This window comes from Trachurus japonicus, chromosome 2 (assembly GCF_045865225.1).
Source record: "Trachurus japonicus isolate A0001 chromosome 2, Traja_1.0".
Classification (NCBI taxonomy): domain Eukaryota; kingdom Metazoa; phylum Chordata; class Actinopteri; order Carangiformes; family Carangidae; genus Trachurus; species Trachurus japonicus.
This window is the reverse complement of record NC_140908.1, coordinates 13,394,166-13,416,830: the sequence shown is the minus strand read 5'-3', so window position 1 is coordinate 13,416,830 and position 22,665 is coordinate 13,394,166. Positions and strand designations below refer to the sequence as shown.

Here is a 22,665-nt window from a genome sequence, read left to right as displayed (position 1 = left end):
TAAAAAAAAACCCTTGTAACAAAAGGGCAAATAGAAAAACAGCCACACCTTTCCAGGTGCTCAAGATGCTCCGCTCCTAAATTAACAGGACATACTCTAATCCAAAGCACCAGAAAGTAGAAGAAAAAGCACTGGATGCTGGTGTAGAAAAGCCTGCTCATACTGTACAAGGAAATATGCTCATTTTATCAACATGTCTACATTGTTTACACTCCACTGCACTCTTTCAAGTCCACTTACGTCTCCTGCAGAAGGCAAACACATTCCTTTATCTAGATGGGACATGCCCTGAAAAGCAGTCCCTCCCTACCCATTAACCTTTATGCAGAATAAAAGAAACTCTATTATCAAAATGATATAGTTAGCTATTAGCTATGGTATAGTCCTGCTACTGTAGAATCTAGATGTGAATGAAGTTGATCTTAAAGTTTAAAAGCTGCCAGAGTAGAAAGAAGACCGTGGTCAAATCCTGCAAAGGGAATATACAGTATCCACCAGGAATCAAACATTTACAGCTTTCATCAGCTCACCTGCGTCTTTCTGTACTCGATCAGGTGCGAGAGGCCGAAAACGGCGGCGACCGCCCCGCCCCCGATGATCGCCGTCTTCTTCAGAGCCTTCCTGAACGCCATTGGCCCTGCGGAGGCGAGGGAGAAGTGCAGTGAGCAGAGCAGACAAGAGCAGGGACACACAACCGGGGGGGGTGTTATACTGTCTGTAAGGCTGCGGCGGGGCAGGTGATCATGTGAAGGAGGCATGAAGGGAGCTGAAGGGAGGGAGCTGGGAAGGGGAGGGGAGGGTGGGGAGGGGTAAAAGGGTGCTGCAAAAAAAAAAAGAAGTGAAGAGACAGAGGAATGCTGCCGGTGCACGTTTATTTTATACCACCTGTGGCACAGGATGAACACAAACTTTTACAAAACTGTCACCATGACACCATGTTAAAGGGATAGTAGCATTTTTTTTTAAAGTGGGGTTGTATGATCTACAAATAGAAGACTCTCTACACTCTAACCGTTAGCAACGCCAGCCCATAATAGCCCTGCCCAGAGATTTACAACATACATTGTTGTGAACAGACCCAAAGAAATGGCCTATTTTCGCGGCCTAAAAGAGGTTTTACCTGAAAAAAAAATTCACAGTTCCATTGTTCACTATAATATAATTTTTTCCAGCCCTTCAAAGTGCAGGAAAAACACAGTTTTTATTTGGACCTAAACAACTGCTGATCGGTGGGCGCTAACCCTGGGCGGAGGGATACGTGAGTTGGTTAGGTCCAAATAAAAACTGTGTTTTTCCTGCACTTTGAAGGGCTGGAAAAAATTATATCATAGCGAACAATGGAACTGTGTATTTTTTTTCAGGTTTTTCTTTTAGACCGCGAAAATAGGCCGTTTCTTTGGGTCCATTCACAACACTGTATGTTGTAAATCTCTGGGCAGGGCTATTATGGGCTGGCGTTGCTAACGGGAGGAGTGCAGAGAGTCTTCTACTGCAATTAAAGTACTTAGGGGCTATTTGTAGATCATACAACCCCACTTTAAAAAAAATGCTACTATCCCTTTAATAGATTTCATATCTTAGTCTATAGCTGCAACTAACTTATTACCATCATGTCTTGTTTGGATTTGGTAACACTTTATAATACGTACACACTATTAAGCATTAGTTAAAGGTGCATTGTGTAGGAATTACTCCCATCTAGCGTTGCGGTAGTATATCGCAAGCAACTCAATCGTATTTTTCATGCTGCATTCACCTGAAATTGGGCAGACGGCAGACGGATGACAGCCGCTGCACGTAACGCCATAAACAAACCTCTATGTAAACAAGTGGTCCGTCAGCACGAGGCAAAACAATACACGTGACAATATGTTGTCATGGCGATGTGGTATTGTTTACCTGACCCACATCTGGTTTGTTACCGACGGCTGTCCGCCCGACTGCAGGTGAATGCAGCATCAGTGTAACGCTCCATTCCTCATACAACATACTTTTGAACAAAATAATCGATTTTCGTGAATAGATAACAGGAGAAGTTACACAATGTCCCTTTAACTAATGCTTAATAGTTACCTTGGATCTGAAAAAATGTCCAAATAAAAAAAAAAAAGGTTATTTTTTTACAAATACTTCTCATATTTTCTTGAAAAACGACTCAAAACTTTTACTTTCCGTGTCCTATCACAATAAATAATAAACTTTACATAGAGTTTATGAGATTAAATATGCAGGTAAAGGACATCCCATTCCCTCTGGTAACCTGCCATGGTCATTTGTTTTGATTTTGACATTTAAAACACTACATCATTAGACCAATTGATTAATTGAAAACTTGCACTGACATCTTAATCAATAATAAAAAACGATTCTTTATCAGCGTGTGCTTTGATAATTAACTTTTGTGTGCGACTAAAATACCTATACTGTTAGCGCCTGATTACTAATTCTGCAGATCATGCTTGGTTTTCATACTTTGCAGAGAAAAAAAAAAGAGTCAGTCTTGTTTGAAATAAAGATTGGAAAAATAAAATTAAAGTATTTTGTTTTCTTGTTCAGTATTAAACAACTGTTCCCATTTCTTCATAATGACCCTGTGCTCCATAATGAGCAGAACATGACACCAGCCCGGCCTGGCTTCAATTCCCACCAGGGGCGGCCCCCACCCCCCAAAAAAAAGTATTTGCATTCCCACTGTAATGCACTTTGAATAAAGGTTTCCTGGGAGTGGCACAACGCAGAAGCAGATTCTAATGCATTTTAATAAAACACAGCTACAGATGGCACAAATGTCAATAAGCAGTTTGGTCGAACAAATGACCTATTACAAGTCGCACGATTGTGTCTTCACCAAAACAAAACAAAATCAGCATCAGTGTCGACTTCGGACCAAATTATAAAATGTTTTTCGCTTCGTACAAGTTTAAAAAAATACAACTGGCCAAATGAGTCAGTGTGTGTGAGTCGAATCCAGGCAAATATTTACTTATCTGGGGTTTAGTGGTTTAGAAAGTCTTTTACTGCTTGTTATAAAGACGTTAATGCAAAGTGTCCACAGGGCTTAAAGTGCACGGTGTCGTTTATCATGGCACGAGCGCTTGTGTTAAGTGCTTAAACTGTGAGTTACAGTCACACACCACATGACTAAAATAATTATAGCCCCCTTCTCTCTGCACATAAGCAAGACAAAGAATTTAAAAAGGAGCTATCATGTCTCTGGATGGCTGAAATAGTGATTTAAGAGTGTTTCCACTGGCTAAGGAGAATAAAAACTAAGGTTACAGATTATAACTACAAAATGTGGGTTAACAATAGAATAAAAGTTGCATCATTTCCGATTCCATTCAAGATAATTAACAAAAACTCTCACTAAAACTCACCAGAACTGGTTTCATTTTTCATTCAAATGAGGAAGTACCGGTAAACATGTCCACAACACTCACCACTTCCCAATACTCATTATGCATTACACATTTCCATCTGGACCAAAAGGCTCAGTACAAAGCCCTGGCTGGAAGCATCTTTTTGTTGAATGAAAATGGCTTTTTATTTACATTTCTAGTTTCCCTTTGCCCATACTCAGCACTATAATTGAGCTGTTTCAGCCCCAGACTCAGCCTCTCTACATTGTGCAAGCGGCCTTCCAACACTCTGCGACATACCACGGGCTTTCACACCCTTTCACACTCACACAGGCTGCTCATTACTGAACACCGGCGTATAAAGGCCAAATATGACAATAATTAGCCCTCAGGAAGCCTGGTGACAGGACTCAGCTGTCTGATGGGTGCGGTTTAGCCAGATAAACCGCACCAATGCTGGTTGTTAATTGTGGAGACTTCAGAGTGACACTGACCAATAATAAACGAGCGACATAATCAGTAAAATCTGTGATGCCAGGACATCCCCACTTCCTCTTCCACATCATCATCCTCATTCACACAAATCAGTGAGTGAGCCTTCACCTACATCAGCCTGTGGACTCATTATGACTATGAGTCAGCAAAGGAGGAGGCTTTTTTTTAAGAAGCACATGGTGAACCTCCATTTAGATTTCTGCTTTTTCTTTTTTAACAAGGTATTTCCCAGTTATGGTAATTCATATACATACAAATGAGGAAAAATGGCAGATATGAGGATTTCTGAAGCCAGGTTCCTGTATTGTTATATTACTCCTGTATCTGCCACCACACAAGAGGAAGTCAAACTGACATCTTTGCTGTGGATTAAAACGTGAGCCCAGTTTGGTCTTTGAGGAAAACACCACCAACGAGCTTCGTCTTAACAGGCACGAATAAGCTCTTTACGTTATAGGAAGACGACTTCTTTAACGTGACAGGAAAGGAAGGGCTAACTTAAGGATACCGGGGATATTTAGCTGCTTTTCTACGGTTTTGAATACACAAATTATAGGCTACACGTTAATGTGGTGTGTCCGTCGCTTTTAAATGAGGAGAACTGGGTTTTTATTTCTATATTTTACAGGTACTAGCAAGGATAAACTTGCAGATGTTGCTCCGCTTTCTTTGGCCCTACGCCAGTAAAACACGGGTTTAAAATGTAAATGTTCATTAGTTTTTGTTAACACGGGCGAAAAAAAACACCCGGGTGATATAACAGAGGTTCCCACTTACAGGATATCTTGTTTTGTGGCTGAATAAACCTCGCTCGGAGCGATGCAGGGCGGCGACTGCAGCTGAGGACATCGGTTGCTATCCCCGACGAGCCGTTGTGTTTGACAGATACAACCAGGAAGTGGAGACCCCCGCGGAGAGCCAATCAGAGCGCGGCGCTCGCAAGGCCTCGTCCAATGGCGTTCGAGCTCAAGGCGGGGCCACGTTGTTGACGTAAGGCTGGGGCCGAGTTGCACAACACAACACCGGGCTCTCCTGCATCCCTCCTCTCCTCTTCGGGATAATAATAAAGAGAAAGAAGTGCCACCAGCTGTCGTTTTCTGAGTCTTACAGCAGCGGATGAGTTAAACATGAGTTTCACCTCCAATACATAACCAGAAGAGATCAAAAAACAGCACAAATGACTACAGAAAAGCCCCAAAACGACTACAAAGTTATGCAGGGCCGTTGCTAGGAATTCTGGGCCCCCTTAAAGAATACTAAAGTGGGCCCCTCCCCCTAACTTTTCCTTTTTTTTCTTTTCTTAGACTACGTATGTATTATCGTTTTTTATTTAGCCTTCTTTGTTTTGATGCTAATGCAGCATTACACTGCAAAAACTCAAGTATCTTAGCAAGAATATTTGTCTTATTTCTAGTCAAAATGTAATTTCTAGTCAAAACAAATCTCATTCTACTTAAAATAAGACATCATATTAAAAGTAGCTTGTTTTTAGACACTTTTTACTTCTTTCAAGCAGATTTTCACTTGGAATAAGTAGAAAAAATCTGATAGTGGAGCAAGTTTTTCTTCCTTATTACAAGCACAAAAAACTTACTTTCACTGGCAGATTTTTCTATTTATTGTGAATTTAAGTGAAAATGATCTAAAAACAAGTTAATTTTTAGGTAATGAGTCTTATTTTAAGTGGAAAGAGATTAGTTTTGACTAGAAATGAGACATTTGGACAAGAAATAAGACAAATATTCTTGGAAAGATGTTGAGTTTTTACAGTGTACTATGAGTATTAGTCAGGGTCTTACTCAGAATAAATCAGTCATACAAAGATTAGACTACTGGGGTTTTTTATGGGCCCCACTGGGCGCTGGGCCCCTAGAATTATCATCACCTTTCTCCCCTATACAACGGCCCTGAAGTTATGCAAAATATCATGTTTTTATGATTGCTTTTCCTGTGCATCAACTGCATGCAGTCGTATGCCATTTTTTAGTTGTAAAGCACTTGTACTGCATTTTCTCAATGAAATGTGCACTACAATTAAAGTCTTATTTTTAGCAAATAATAGCTGCTGAGATTACCACTAAAAGGCATAAATTACCATATAAAACAGTAATGACAACACAGAAACACAAAATTAACACAAAGGGTCACAAAATAAATTTGCCCAGGGGACCATTGTCTCTTGGATGCAGAGCAAAAATAAACATTAATATTTCAGACATGTGGAATTACTGCTATAAATGATTAGGCTACAGCTTGTCAATCATTATAAATAATAATAATTGCACTTTGAAACTTGTTAAACATGTGCACATCACTGCCACGATTCCAATGGATTATTAAATAACAATAAAATGCCTAAAATATGACGCAGACGGCAAGAAAGTGGGCCACAAGCATTACTTCCAAATTGCATGAGCTACTTTCTGTGCCCACACAGTCGGAGGCTCCCACACACTCTCACACAAGAGAGACACACACACACACACACACACACACACACACACACACACACACCACTCCACCCCTCCGTGGCTTGTGCGTAATAGGGTTTGGCACAGGGTGCGCACCACGTAAACAAAAGCACATTGTCGGTGTCACTGGCAGTCAGTCCGCGAGCCCGGCGAGTGGGAGAAGTGAACAGTCATTTCCTTTTGCTCTCCAGACAGTGAGTGGACTTTTTCTGGTCGGCAGCTACAAGCTTCATTCAGATCCACAAGAAGCAGCGCGGCAGAAATGGGATTATTTACCACTCTTGTTCTGCATCGGAAAGAGCTTTAAGGTATTTATACTGCACTTTTTTTCACTTGCAAGTGATGCTCTGATGCTTTTTTTTGTTTAATTCCAGAAAATTTATAGCGGGAATTAAATAAAAGATCCTCTAAAACAAAGACAACTAAAGCCTAAAGGTATTTAATCCAGGTTTTTATGCATCGCAGTTTCATTTACGCACAAAAAAGTCGTTTCTCCGAGTTCATGTTTTTGTCTCAACCAGTGAATTCTTTTGTCCAACAGGTTGCACATTTGACTTTTATCATTTCTCGATGCATCAGACATGCAAAATATCCCTGTGCACGCTTTGTCTGACTCCTCTAATCTGTGTCCATGCATGTTCGCAGATACTGTACCATGCCGTGTGTCCAGACCCAGTGCGGTTCCTCTCCACAAGGAGCCAGTCCGGCGTCGCAGAGCGCGGGCGGAGAGCGCACCTGCTGCGACTTCCTCACCCCGGAGTTTGTCAAGTTCAGCATGGACCTGACTAACAGTGAGATCTCCGCTGCTGCGTCGGGACCCGGCGGCTTCGGCCCCTTGGCGGACTCTTACGGCTCCTCCGGCGGCTACGACGTGAAGCCGCCGTGCCTCTTCCAGATGTCGGTGCAGGCGGAGCTGCCGCCGTGCGTAAAGGTGGAGGACGCGCATGGATGTCCGCGCTACCAGCCGAACCACCAGCAGCAGCATCATCCTCCTCCCTCCTCCTCGCACCAGGCGGACGAGCTGCTCGCCTCCCCGGGCTCGGTTTACTACTACCACCGCCCCCCCTCGCCTCACACCCCCCTCGCGTCCAGCTTCCACCCCCCACCGGGACACATCTGGGACGAGTCCGGCTCTCTGTACAGTCTCCGACAGGACTATTTGGCTGCGGCGGCGGCGGCGGCGCACAGGAAAAACTATCCGCTGTCCAGATTCTCTCTGTTGTCCCTCAAACACGCGGCGCAGCAGCACAGCGGCGGACAGAGCTTGTCCTCCTGCCAGGTGAAGTTTGACGGATCTCTCCAGCCGCTGGACGCAGCCGGGGGGGGCTTCCCACACCCGCTGCAGCTCGCCCAGCACACGCACCACTTCATGGACTACCAGACGTCCTCCGCGTCCAGCCGCGGCCCGCTGAGCCTCGGGGCCGAGGGGCTGTGCGCGGTGTGCGGGGACAACGCGGCGTGCCAACACTACGGGGTGCGCACCTGCGAGGGCTGCAAGGGATTCTTCAAGGTTTGTTCTGGAGAGAACTGTTGCATCAACATGACACTGTGCAACAAGCTTTTAGTTTTATCCTATTCACTTTTCCACATGTTCCCTAATAGGTTTGCAAAATTCCGGGAATTTTCAAAGTTGGAAACACTGTGCAAGAAGCTTTTAGTTTTGGGGGGGGAATCACTTTTAATCGTGTATATATTCACTTTTCCACATGTTCCCTGTAATAGGGTTATAGGGAATAAGTTGGAGACTTTCCAAGAGAATTAACGGGAATATATGGGAATAAATCCAAAATTTACAAAATTGAAGGCTGGCCCTTAATAAGTAGTAATTAGTAATATTTTACTCACCATTCATGTTTTTGTTGTTCAGTAAAATAATTGATTGTCCATACAAGAATTAAAACTTGATAAAGTTAAACTGATGTCATGTTTTTTTAATTGTATTATTTTGTATGGATGTCTGCTTATGACAAAACAAAATTTACATTTATGTTTAGTTTGTTTAAATTACCCCCAATTTCCAGTTAATTCCCAATAATTCTTATAAATTCCCATAATTCCCATGGAAAGTTTCCATTTTGGAATATTTCCAAAATTATCCAGCTTAACTTACTATGGAAAGTTTCTGGAAATTTATTGGAAATTTTCCACCCCTTTGAAACCCTATTCCCTAATGAAATCTTAATTTGGAGTAATGGGTTATAATGTAAAAATCCCATGGGACTGACTGACTTAAACCTAAATTGGACATTACACTTCAAAAGCACGTTTTGATCCCTCGACACGTGCGTTTTAGGGGTAAATGTCTTGTATGAAAGTGGCCACCGACGTGCCAGGAATAAAAAAAAAAATCTGCCTTCTTCCCTCTGAGGGAGATTCCCGGGGGCGAGTCTCCAAATTATGAATGACCACGACCCTGTGTTTACCCAGACTGCCCTGTCCGCCTGCTGAATGCCTCACACCGCCTCACATGGCCCACAGGAGCAGGAGTGCTGCTGTTCATTTTCAGGACCATTTAAGGCTCTGCAATGTGGAGCAATTTCCAAAGAACCACTTTAATAGGTTTTATTTCTGACATTATTAACACATAAATGAAAATATGACTGTTCTGTGTGGTTGTTTTCTTTATGCATCTTTGCAGGACTCTTCCCAAAAGGCTGCTGGATGCAGATCAACCATTTCTTTACTTGCTTCTGATAATTATTTGCCATTTAAAGAATACTTTAAGAACAATAGGACATCAGCTCCACAGAGACCGATGCTGGGATTTAATGGCCTTTGAAATAGCATCACAGAACGTCCAGAAACTTCCATTGTGTTACATACTCAGATGATTTTATATGTTATTTCATTAATAACTGCAAGAATGTATGTTGTTAAATTTGAAATTGGATATTATCTACAGTCTCAGTCGAGTTACCATCGCATGTGTTGCATTTTTTAATATTCTGTGCACTGATTTTCCCGTCTTCATGCAGCGCACAGTGCAAAAAAATGCCAAGTATGTGTGTTTGGCGGCCAAAAGCTGCCCTGTGGACAAACGCAGGAGGAACCGATGTCAATACTGCCGCTTCCAGAAGTGCCTTGCAGTGGGAATGGTCAAAGAAGGTAAACCCTGCAGCTTTCATCACTGTCACTGTGAAACCCCCAAAACAAAGGCTGATGAATGACTCTTTCCCGTTCCTCCTCCTCGTCCTCGTGCTCTGCAGTGGTGAGGACGGACGGTCTGAAAGGTCGGAGGGGTCGCCTGCCGTCCAAACCCAAAGCTCTGCCGGACTCGTCCTCGCCCGTCAGCACCCTGCTGAGCGCCCTCGTCCGGGCGCACGTCGAGTCGAACCCCGCGCCCTCTCGCCTCGACTACTCCAAAGTAATTTGCAGCTGTTAACTCTACAGCAGGGGTTCTCAACTGGTCTCACTCTGGGACCCACATTTTCCCACGGTCATTAAGTCAAGACCCACTTTTATAGAATTCAAACCTTTAAGCCTTTAAAAACTCATTTTGCTCCTTATTGAGCAAAGTGCATTTCAGAGCACATGAATGAAACTGAGGAGTTACCATGACAACTGCATGTACGGAAGTGAATAAAATAATATCAAACTGCACAAAATGGAGACCAACAAAACGATATATTTGACTTCTAATGCATCTCTGCATTCAGAGCATGTGCACAAAAGTGAATAAATATCAAATTGCACAAAAATAAAGACCCACAAAACAAAACAAGATTCACTGCATTCAGGCCACATTAATAAGAAACTGATATCTTTGCATTCAGAGCAAATAATAAGAAACTGAGGAGGGCCATTACAACTGCATGTGTTCACGTGACGCCTGCCTTAGTCATTTTTCAAAATAAAATACATGTCCAACATCAGATGTGCATTAAATATGATTTACTTTTTGGACCAGCTGTCCGCGACCCATCCAGAACGGGTCCACGACCCACTTTTGGGTCCCGACCCACCAGTTGAGAACCACTGCTCTACAGAAGTCAGACATAACGTTTGCACCAGATGTGGCTGTAATTGATGGCTTTGCCTTCCTGATGTCCCTGGTGACCTTTCGCCACAGTTCAAGGAGAGTCCCGGCAGTCCGGGGGGAGACGACGCGCGGCACGTCCGGCAGTTTTACGACCTGCTGACCAGATCCATGGAGGTGATCCGAGGCTGGGCGCAGAAGATCCCGGGATTCAGCTCCCTGACCAAACACGACCAGGACCTCCTCTTCTACTCGGCTTTCCTGGAGCTCTTTGTTTTACGACTTTCATACAGGTAAAGACCTAAGACCTACCACACACTAAAAAATTTTGGGTTATCTCTGTAACCCAATTTCTGAGTTATTGGTGTTGGGTTAAATTTTTTGGGTTATTTTTCCAGAGTATAACACATTTTCAGGGTTATAGGCTATGAATTTAACCCAATTCCTGGGTTGCTCAAGTAATTGGGTTATTTTTCAGTGAATAACCCATTCATTGGTTTAAGGGTGTAAAAATGAATAACCCAACCTGTTGGGTTAAAATAACCCAAAAAAGGGGTTTGTCCTTATTTGAACCAACAGCTGGGTTATAATTTGGTTATTTTTTAACCCAACTGTTTTTAGTGTGCACTTTCTATCAAGACCTTTTCGTCATTTGAAGCTGGGCCTTTGTTTTGAAACACAAATTCATCCCTGTGTCTGATAATGGATGTATGCAGGTTCCCCTTGCATCAATCTCTCGTCATATAGAAGCGTAACCAAACCGTTTACACCCACCTCTTCCTCTTCGGGCTTTTTTGCACTTTTAACACGAGCTGTCGTTCCGTTTCAGATCCAGCCCGGAGGACGGGAAGCTGATCTTCTGCGATGGCTCGGTGTGGCACCGGCTGCAGTGCCTGCGGGGCTTCGGCGAGTGGATCGACAGCATCGTCGAATTCTCCGGCAACCTGCAGAGGATGAACCTGGACGTCTCCACCTTTTCCTGCATATGCGCCCTCGCCCTGGTCACCCCTGGTGAGACGCCCCGACTTCACTCTTTAAAGAGGAACTATGCAGGATTTTTAGCTTAAAGGGATAGTAACATTTTTTTTAAGTGGGGTTGTATGATCTACAAATAGCCCCTAAGTACTTTAATTGCAGTAGAAGACTCTCTACACTCCTCCCGTTAGCAACGCCAGCCCATAATAGCCCTGCCCAGAGATTTTTTTGGGCTGGCGTTGCTAACGGGAGGAGTGCAGAGAGTCTTCTACTGCAATTAAAGTACTTAGGGGATATTTGTAGATCATACAACCCCACTTTTAAAAAAAATGCTACTATCCCTTTAACTAGGTTTCATTTTTACCTTAATTAAACAGTTTCAGAGTAATTGTGATGGTTAAATAAATTAATTGTAACTTGTTACGGGGAGAATGGAGGCTCTTTCCCTTCCACCTAGCGTCTCTTGGCCGAAATTCAACCTTGCAAGATCAATGCTGCCGCCCCGGTGTCCCAGCTCTTGTCTCAGCAGCACAGCGACACAAACGCGCCCCGTAACCTGTAATCTTTTCTTTATGACAGATTAGACTACACAAATATACACATTGTAACATCACATATGATATATAACGTTATCCACAGCTCTATTGATTGATTTCTCGCCGGCTTGGTTGAAAACAAATGCACATGGCCAGGAGGAGGGTTAGCAAAACAGCTCTTGCATACTCCCCTGCTAAGCCAGACCGCAGGAACTACGTGAAAATTTCAAATTGAGTTTTTTGTGAAATTGAACTTGTCAATAAATGTTTTATCTTGTGTAAAATTTTCAGCGGTCAATTTTGCTCAGTTTTAGAGATATGAGGTGTGAAAAATTGCAGTAACTACAAAATCACTCTTGAAACTGAGCCAAACCCGTATCTGTTTCCCTGTACAAAATCACGCTCAAAACTAAGCCAAACCGCAGTTAACTGCGCAGTTACTGCACACTGCTAGCCAGTTACGGTAGCTAGCTAACATTAGCTTCAGCAGGTTAGCACAAGCACATAACACTTTAGCTAAACACTGGACATTAAATGGTAGCTCACTAAAGTTTGTACTGTCAAATTATTAATCATTTTTGAGGTGGCCAAAGTTAGTAATTAAGTAATGAAAGCTGGAAGAAAACAACAACATTGTAGTTACTGCACTTTGCCTCAGCATTACCTGTCTATCTGTTTAAGGAAACCTGGCACCAGAGCGCAGTATCTGCTTTTTAGGGGTAAAATGTAAAATATGTGGTCTAATTGCATGAATATTACTTCATGAAAACCTGTCAAATCTGTGTATTTTCACTAATCTACCTAGAACACATTTGGAAGGCAAATCGAAAAACTTTAAAGCCATTTTTCTCAGTTTCACTGTTTGCGTAGTTACTGCGGTCTGGCTTAGTAGGGCAGCATAGTTCCCCTTTAAAACCATTTGTTCTGCATTGAGTGTGAACCGTCTCATATGTATTAATGTGTGTGAAATGTGACTTGTGTACGGACCTGCAGAGCGGCACGGGCTGAAGGAGCCCAAGAAGGTGGAGGAGCTGCAGAACGGCATCGTCCGGTGCTTCAAGGACGGCGACGGGAGCTCCAGCTGCTGGTCCAACCACCTCTCCAGACTTTTAGAGAAGCTGCCCGAGCTGCGCACGCTGTGCATCCAGGGCCTGCAGAGGATTTTCTATTTGAAGCTGGAGGACCTGGTGCCGCCGCCTGCAATAATAGATAAGTTATTCCTCGACACGTTGCCGTTTTAGAGACGTGAGAGAATACGCACGTCGCACGGGGACTTTTTTTTCTGTGGTTTTTCTTGCTTCCATCCCGGCGGTCTGTTCCTTCCTGACACTTTCAGCTCTGTGCACTGCAACAACAACAACGACAAAAAAAACACTAATATCGAGCAATTACATCACATTTTCCCATTGCAATGATTTGTGCCTCCCATTCTGTTTAGGTTCTTTATAACAGCCTATACTTGTGACATAGTGGATGACATAATTCAGTAGACTCACTCTACCATGGTCTTGTGTTCCCAGTAAACTGTCATTGTCCATGTTTTAATAAATAAATCACGTTACTGCTGCCGAGCTTTGATTTATTGAGGGTTTGGACGTGCCGTGCTGCTCCTCGGAAGTTTTATTCAGCTAATATTCATTTCCTGACATAAAATGCGGATTTTAACATTTTTATTTTACAGTAAAATCGGTGCCTTTGCATGGAGACTAGAGGCTGAATGCACCTTTTAAAATGACAGCGCTGCACTTACATGTTAAATAAATGGTTTAATTCCATCTTGAGGGCTGCGTTTGCACAGACACACGTTTTTCACACTCTCTCCAACAGATTGCCTGTATTGTGCATTTTATTTATAGCGTTTATAGCTTTTCAGGTATATATATTGTCATTTATTAAGAATCCTGTGCGAGGACTAACAAAAACCCCCCAAAAATGTATTTTATATATGATTAATACTTATAGTAAGATTCACACAAAAAAAAATCTGGGTTCAAAAATAAACCCAGCACCAAATCATTGATATTTTTGTCTTTTTTAATATTAAAAACCCACAAAAAAGTGAATTTTTTGTTCATAAAATAAAAAAAAACCTGGTAAAAGAATCTGCATGGGTGCATGATTGTGCAAAGGTCAAAGGTCACAATGATGCTCCGTATTTTTTAGAGGGGAAATAATTTTCCAGCAGAGCGAACCAGCGGAAGATTTCATACATTATTTCTCGAGACAAAAGGGGAACGTGTGTGTGTGTGTGTGTGTGTGTGTGTTGCATGGCCGTTGGCTGCCTGACATTTCCGCAGCCCTTTGGTCAGATGTGGCATTAAAGGAGCCGCTTTCTGCTGCTGCCGGCAAAGATAAAGGCCACGGACGCAGCACCTGCGCCGGGAAAAGTCAAACAGGGGACAGGAATACAGCTGCTGAATAAAAACCTATACGATAACCCATGACGACCGCCCGGCAACCAGCCCAACATGTGGGGAAGTCTGGGAGAAATTAAATCATTAGAAATCCTCCCAGCTGATTCGTCCACGGCCTCAGTCTGGTCTGCTGCAAGGTGACACGTTTTCTCTTCTCTCAGCCAAAAAGCATTGATTCATGGTTTTTTTTTCCTTTAAATAAAAGTCACATATATATATATATATATATATATATATTGTATATACATATATATATAAAATAGCATGTTGTTCCCACAGAGGGTTTAATAGGCCTGCAGATCAATGGGAGGCTGTTCAATGCTGCAGCGTGTCGGGCCGAGATAGAAACGAATCGATGACAATATCGGAGAAACATCCAATTTATCCTGATGATGATGGTGATTGACAGGTGAAGAGAGAGAGAGAAAAAGAGAGATAGAGCGATACAATAACAGACATTTACAGTGCAAACTCCGATATGCAAAGACTCAGCTTCGTCACAACTGATACAAGACAGAAACTGCACAGGAACAATACAAAATCAGCCTATAGCTATTCTCCTGAAACACAACTTATCATTTATGTCAAATTCCTATAGTAATATCATGGGTTTTGTACTCTGTGATACTAAATATTATGATATTTAAGACCCTTTTCGCCTCTGAACTTCACATACCAGTCTTCATAACAAGTTTGCAGCTCCTTTCTGTAGAGAAATGTACATTTTATGGGTTGTGTGAAGGTGTTTCAACAGGTAAAAGGGGCTAGGTGAGGTATAATCTGTCAGATATAATCCTCCTGAATGAAATGCAGTCATTTCTAGGCAGAAAAAAACTTTATGTTAGAAGGAAGGGGCTAGAATCACTTTTCGGCAAGTGGAAATGTACATTTTATGGGTTGTATCGGCCATTTGAAGGTATATGCATAGACAGAAATGCAGTTTTTATTTATATGCTCTACGTTTTCTTCATAAGGTGACATATATTTTTAGGCTCATACTATGTAGTCGCAAAAAATGATCAGAAAAAGATTAAAAATTAAATAATTAATCACAATTATTTGCATGGCAATTAATCGTCAACTAAAACTATGATGTACAGAGATGATTAGAGGCCCTAAAAGGAAAGGAAATCATCATCTTAAATACCATTAGATACATAGATAAAGATAAATATTAAAGTTGAGTGGGGTCAACGACTCAATCTGCACCAGGGACAGGTTGTTTTTTGGGGTTGGGGGGGGTGGGGGGCCCCTGGGGGCTCTGGGCCCTTGGGCTGCCGGTTGCGGCCGTAACAGCAGCATCAAGTATTTTATCAGTAGAGGACGATTTGTGGGATTTTTCCGAGGCTCTGACTGCCGACTTTGATCTCTGCATCCATCCAGCTTCAATACGGCTTAACCCTTATCACCGCCAGCCCAGAGACCGCCAGCATCAAGACAGATTTATGGGCCGGGACCCCCCGGTTACTTTCAACATGTAATCCATTACAGATTATTGCAGATTACCGATCAGATGCTTCAATGGCTGTTGTAATTAGAAGTGAATGTGTTGACAGCGAGACGTGTGGGATCAGATTGATCCATCGATGTGACGATGTGGCTAATAAATCACATAATAAACAACAACCGAGAGATTTTATCACACTGTGGAGGTTTCTATGAGTTGATGATGATTCTAGTATTGATCTGGATTTATTCGGAAAGAGATTCTCAAGATGATTCGACAGTTTTTAACCTAGATTTTTAGCCAAGATGTTCAAAATATGAATATTTCTAGTTTAAAAGACACAAAATGACCAAAAAGAGACAAACAATGACGATAAAGACGCGAAAAATAAGGAAAAAATCCTTGAAAGATGCTCCAAAATGACCAAAAATAACCATTCAGAGCTTCATGTGTTCAGCAAATGAATGAAAACAGATTAGCGCTGCATCACGATGAAGAGTCCACTCGACAAACGCTGGCTCTAAACCTTCTTGTCATCAGAACAACAGATAATAATTGGAAGGGATTAGAGTTGGTTGTTTCTGGGGTGAAATCCTTCGGGGAGTCTAAAATCTCTCTCGACAAGGAAGGAAATTAGCATTCTCCGCTGACGGGACGGACAGTCGACTAAACACTTGAATCAGTGGATTGGATTATTTCGGCTGGGAGACAAAGGAGAGGACACACGCGGGGGATCCCGGGAGGCGCGGCGAGCACTTGAAACATCCCACTTCAGTGTTTTAACCTACAGAAATCCCACGAGACGCTGTAATTAAGCTGATTTAACACAACTTTTCTTACACGTCGGCTCAATCAGATGATTTAATCAACACCTTGTGCAGGTTTAGGGGTTAAACAACATCTTTCCTGATCAATCATATCAATACTGAACATACTTGAGAAAGAGATATAGATTGTGGGGTTGAATGAGACTGGGATTGTGAGTGTGCGTGTTTTTTTCAGACCAATCAAATATTAGTTTCCTTGCCTCTACTAATTTTGTTCATTCCAACAGGTTATCACAGGTCAATTTGAGTATCTCATTTCTCCATCTGTTAGTATGCTCGACACAAGACTCGTGCAACAACGTCCAGAGGAACCTGTGACCTGCATTATCGAGGACTTCCTCCTCCTCCTCAGATAGACACACATCTCATATCGCTGCAGCACTGGGTTCAATTTCTGTCTCTGTCTCTTCTCCTCTTCAGGTAACACTGAATTCCCATCTCCTTCGCTCCCATCTTACCAACCGGAGTTATTAAAAGGGAGAAATTATGGACTGAAAAAACATTTTTTCTAGTTTGGCTGGCCATGCGACCTATATTCAGAAGCGACTTATATATTTTTAAAAAAACCTACGCTATGACCACAAGAGGGAAGCACGGCTTTTATTTCTAAATCCCTCCTCATTCAGTGGCTCATCTTCATCTTCCTCATGTGCTGTTCTCCTCGCTGCGCTGTCTGACCTGTCTCCGTTGCGCCGTAGCGCTTCACTCCGTCAATTCAGAGTATTTTCACAGCGTATTCTGCGGCCCGTCTTCGGTCTCTGCTTCGGTCCCGACTGGGCTCCGGACACGGAGCAGAGAGCCAGGTCCGACAGTGCAAGCCTGTCCCTCTCTGAAGCAGAGGAGAGGTCGGCTTCACTCCCGTCCGTCTTCACAGAGTCCACAAAGAGTTTCTGATCACAGGGTTTCCAGAGCTGCCACCTAAACTAACGTGTTAAAAATAAAAAAGTAGCGATATTCGCCGCCGCCGCCCCCCCTTGGGACGATCGCCTTCATTCATCTCCGCATCCTCTCACACACACATACACACCACAGAGAAGCGTGCATGCATAACAACAGGGCGCTACAGGTGCCGGCCTTTCGTGTAAACAAAGCCTGGTCATTATATGAGACCCGGCTATTAATTAAATGTTTGAAAAATAAATGCGACTTATAAACCGGTGCGACTTATATATGTTTTTTTCCTCTTCATGACGTATTTTTAGGCAGATGCGACTAATACTCAGGTGCGACATAGCTATAGTCCGGAAAATACGGTACTAAAATAATACATGAGAGTTCATTTTTCTCTGATAAAGAGTGGTTCTACCGTCTCAGTGACCTTTTCATTTGATGAAAGGGCTCAGAATTGCCCATGTAAACATATGCAGTTTAAGAAATAAAGTCCAGGATATTGATAACCTGTTACTGGTGTCAAAATAATCAGAAATAGTGTGTTCATTCGTCTTTGTGTGATGTCTGGTTTAGGAGTTATGAAAAATGGTGTGAAATTCTCAGAATTGTTGCACATTCCATGAATGCAAAATCCTTACAAGTTGTACCTCGTCGGAAACGTGACTAATCCGGCTTTCTATCGGTCTAAATTTCCGAACTTTTTTTGAGCAATTTATACAAAAATACTACTTGGAGTTCATTTTTCTCTGATAAAGAGTGGTTTTATCATCTCGGTGACCTTTTCATTTGATTCCTGGTGTTGAAATTATCAGAAAAAGTGTGTTCATTTGTCTTTGTGTGATGTCTGGTTTAGGAGTTATGAAAATTGGTGTTTTCGCCATTCGTGCGGACATAAATTCAAAATGGCCGCCAAAAAACACCCATGGGACATTAGTTGGCCCGGGCAACAAGCAAAAATCTTAAGTAGACACCTTAAGGGTCCTAAAAAAAACATGTTTCAAAAATGTTTGTCTCGGGGACATTGGGACCCCTCCTTCCTACTAGACTATCTAGCCTCGCACACAAAATGCACACAAAAAACTGCACCATTACACCGTGAGTCACTATTTTGCAACCTTATGTGTTGCGGAAATGAGCTACAAATGTTGCAATGTGCATTTTTTTTGCAGAAACAGATGTAAAAGATGGCCTCAACTTCTCATCATCCAGTACCATCAACCACTTCTACATATACTGTACCTGATCCATCATCCTCTGCAGGCGTGTCCACTGTCCAGATGTCCAGCTCTCACAGCGTCCAATCAGATCATGAGGAAACCGACTCCCATCCGTGTGCGTACATGTGGCAGAAGAAAGAAAATGTCATTCAGTTTTTATGCTATTTTACATTTACATGTGAACATAAAGTGACAGCAGTTTGAAACCAGTTTAGTCCAGGGAAGTAGGAGGATTACTTTCAGTCACTTTCAGTTTTCCATCCCAGTGGCTGCAGCCAGAACACAGGAATCAGGAAGTTCATAGATTCAACCTGTGATTTTCATACTGTCTATTGGGATTAAAACTGATCTGGTCAGTTTCTATTTGATAAAGTTAGAACAGCGCCCTCTTCTTGTGTTCATGAAGTTATGCACAAACTATGAGAGATTCATAATCTTATATTTATTCACAGAAAAAAAAAAACATCCCCATACTTCCTGAGAGACAAAAACAGCAAAATGATCAAACTAAAAATCAATGAACAAACTGATAAACACTGCATAAACTCATCATGCATGTTTTAAATAACATTTCTGTTCCTATAGGACGCTCATCTTCACTTCTACTATGAATATTCATGCTGACCTGTGATTTCATTTACTATGCACTCTCACCACTTGATTGGCTGAATTTGAACAATACGCTGCATAACGTTGCGTGCATAAATTAGAGATAAATATTCCACTACGAAGCTCCAGTTTTTTTTCAATGGGAGTGTGTGTGAACATCAGCTGCAAAACATCTGGAGAAGTGAAGGAAAGAAAAGAGAGAAGAGTTTTAAGCTTCAGCACTGAGGAGAGGGCGTAAAAGAAAAGTAATCTGTGGCCCCCCGAGGTGCAGAGGACGAAACACAGCACTTGAAAAAGATCTCTATTATCCGTCTATCGCAAACTATCTCTTCTTTCCAAAAAAAAAGATGCTTAGGGGAGTGTTTGAAGAGGAATGAGCGGTTCAGGGGATGAAGCTATAGACTCCCGTGGACTCAGGGCTGTGTTTGAGGATTATGAGGCCGGTTTACATTCAGAGTTGAGGGCCTGGTGCGATGGATTCAGGCATCTGAAGGTGCATTCCCGTAAAGAGTGACAGACAGGTAAAGTTCACAGGTGAAACTGTGTGTGGCACAGAAAGTGGACAGAAAATGGGAAAAAGTGAAAAGTGAAGGGAAAGAAACAACAGGTTGAGGACTTTTCTTCCCTGGCCTAAATTTTTTCATTCATTTTTTTTTTCACATAAGAAGATAATCTACATACAGTAGATTAGTGCTTGTATAGGCCTATATTATCATTGTAAATTTGGGAATAAAAGGATGAATGATAGCCAGTCTAACGGTCCCCCTTTGTTATTCTGGTGAATTTGTGAATAACAAGCTAAAATCCACACAAAATAATTGATATAGGTTGATAAGTTAGCAGTTTTTTACTAACTATCATACACAAGTAGTATTTATTTCATATTTAGCTATGTATAAATCATGATCTTAGAATTATAAGGTTCTATCTCCATTTTTTTTTTCAAAATTTAGGTTTTTTTTGCATAATATCATCCACTAGTGGTCTCATTTTCAACATTTTATGATTAGTTAAATACATAATCAGATAATCTACATTGATTAGTGCTTGCATATATTATCATTGTAAATTTGGGAATAAAAGGATGAATGATAGCCTATCTAACAGCCACATTTCCATCTGTCAGGGTGAGCCCTCCTTTGTTATGATGGCGGATTTGTTGTTATAGGTTGGTAAATTATCAATTTGAATGGTTTGAGTTTTACATATACGTAGGTACGTTTTCCTATTTATGTAGCTTATAAATACATTTCCAACGCTAAAAAAGCAGTTTTAAGCCTTGCCACTTCCCGTAGAGGAGGGGGCGGGGACAAACGTGCCAGCTGCAATTAGCACCAGATTAGCATACGGGTTAGCCAATGCTAATACAGCCTAATTAGCACAAACATACGGATAAAAACTGTCCACTCACCTCATAACGCGGGAGTATAGACGTCCTGTGTCATTGTCCGCACAAACAAACATATTGTTTATCCAACAGGTGAAAGAAAAATGCATTAAAAGGCAGAAACACGATGTACACAAAGGAAAGGGTCGCTTTCAGGTGATTTTTTTTTTTTTTTTTAAACTTTATTAACATTTATGTACAGAACAATACTGTTGTGCCAGGGGAAAATAAAATAAAAAATATAAATATATAAATATACAAAGAGTTTATGCTTACCATGTATATATATATATATATATATATAAATCTATATATATGTATATTTAAAAAAACAAAAAAAATTGAAGTAAAGAAGATCATATTAAATAAATAAATACTTATCCAAAATAAAATTGTTTTTTAATGCTTTTGGTATTTCAAGTCCTTTGGTGTCGGTGCCATACTGAAAAAGCTCTTTCAAAAAAAGTGCAAAGTTTGGTTTTCCGTCAGTCCATTTTCTTTTGTGTATGTGAAATTTTCCCAAAAATAAAACAAGTTGTACAAAAACAATTAAATCATTATCCAATTAAATCATTATCCAATCCAATCAAAATAAAGAAAAATGTCCTTTTCATGTAGATGTATTGGATGACCAGTTTTTCTTTCAAGAAAGTTTTGTACATTCAACCAAAAGATTTGAGAATATAAACAATGAAATGGATGTGACACAGGTGAGACACTTCTGGTCTCCATCTGACTTCCTCTCAGTGTCCATGCCCACATTTTCACATAAAACAAATATAGAAATTCACCCCCAGTAGCCTACAGTTGTTATGAAGGAGAATTAACACAAAGAGACCAAACATATGATGTAAACATGGTTTCCATTGTAATATTGGGAATCTGAACATTTAGATCTCATGAAAACTTATGTAAGTAACATCGCTCCTCTGTTTCTGCTACAAAAAAGAGCAGTAAGGTAATAGAGATCCCTCAAATAGATTTTTTATTTCTGCAGGTTTGTTGAAAATGGCTGATAGCCTATAATAGAATTACAGACCCTAAAAATAATGTTTAAAGCAAAGAACAGATCATTACCAGAACATTTACAAAGCTTGTTTAAATTGGAGGAAGGGGACAACAGACTGAAGCTTGATTTTAAACATAGCCTACATTTGCAAGGTTAAGCTTAAAACAAATGTGTATTTCTGTTGCAGGTGTAAAACTATGGCATTCACAAAGCAAGGAATTGAAAAGTTGTACAAGTATGTCTCAGTTTAAGAAGATGTTTAAAAAAGAAAAGATAAGTACGTTTTTTTGTCATTACTATGTGTCATCATCTTTAATATTTTGAAACAGAGAATAATATTGGTGTTGAAGTAAGCCAATTAAATTTGTAACAACAGAGAGGGGCAGGTATTATAAGTTTTCTTCATCCTGCTCCTTTTCATTCATGGTGAAAATGTGTACACAATGTATATGTGCAACTATGTGAGAATGTACATACCATGAATGAAATAAATAAATGAAAATGAAATGAAATGAAAACTGAAAAAAAGAAGAAAATTAAATAATCTAAAGACAGAACGGGAAAAGAATCAAACAAGAGCTGAAAATACACCGAAAAAATGTGATAAAGAATGGTAGAAAAATAAATAAAGAGTGGTTGGTGGTTCAGATAAAGTACAGAGGACGCCATCTAGTGTCTGTAAGCTGCATTGCAACTTCAAGTGGTGTGTGTGTGCAGGAAATAAATGAATCACTGCTGCAATGAAAAGGTCATAAATAACATAAACAACTGTTGCACTGACATAATCAACATGTTACAATACAGCAGTGGATAATTTAATTTAAAATACTTCAGCAAGGGTTAAGGTTAATCGCATAGAAAAGTCACACATACATGCACGCAAACAATAAAAATACAAATATATAGCTGCAAATTAAATATGATAATATTCTTATTTGCCTTTTTACACTGAAACTAAACTGTTATGCAGCAATCATCTCATTGGTTCTCCATGTGCTCGCTTTTATTCTGAAAAGGCCAAACAGGATGTGTTCTTCCACTCCTAGAACAAA

At 41.0% G+C, this 22,665-nt stretch overlaps 2 protein-coding genes across 2 annotated transcripts in view; one reads left to right on the top strand and one right to left on the bottom strand.

Annotated features, from left to right (window-relative positions):
- gpd2 (glycerol-3-phosphate dehydrogenase 2 (mitochondrial)) overlaps positions 1-4,757 on the bottom strand; it is a 44,167-nt gene extending 39,410 nt beyond the window's left edge. The window contains exons 1-2 of the mRNA XM_085802147.1: positions 4,632-4,757; positions 531-637 (exon numbers count right to left, since the gene is read on the bottom strand). Of these exons, the coding sequence (XP_085658273.1) occupies positions 531-632 (102 nt within the window). The 5' untranslated portion in view covers positions 633-637; positions 4,632-4,757. The remainder of the gene's footprint in view (positions 1-530; positions 638-4,631) is intronic.
- Positions 4,758-6,980: 2,223 nt separating this feature from the next.
- On the top strand, positions 6,981-13,379 carry LOC146990959 (nuclear receptor subfamily 4 group A member 2-like). The gene is made up of 6 exons (XM_085802158.1): positions 6,981-7,835; positions 9,301-9,430; positions 9,532-9,689; positions 10,395-10,594; positions 11,131-11,312; positions 12,806-13,379. The coding sequence occupies exons 1-6, from the start codon at positions 6,981-6,983 to the stop codon at positions 13,051-13,053; spliced, it is 1,773 nt and encodes a 590-aa protein (XP_085658284.1). The 3' UTR covers positions 13,054-13,379.
- The last annotated feature ends 9,286 nt before the right edge of the window (positions 13,380-22,665 follow it).

Bases quoted from the DNA above. Each gene is read 5' to 3' on its own strand.
- LOC146990959 (XM_085802158.1), top strand. From the start codon at position 6,981: ATGCCGTGTGTCCAGACCCAGTGCGGTTCCTCTCCACAAGGAGCCAGT. The intron at 9,431-9,531 runs GTAAACCCTGCA...CGTGCTCTGCAG, and splicing joins AGTGGGAATGGTCAAAGAAG to TGGTGAGGACGGACGGTCTG. The intron at 11,313-12,805 runs GTGAGACGCCCC...ACGGACCTGCAG, and splicing joins CCTCGCCCTGGTCACCCCTG to AGCGGCACGGGCTGAAGGAG.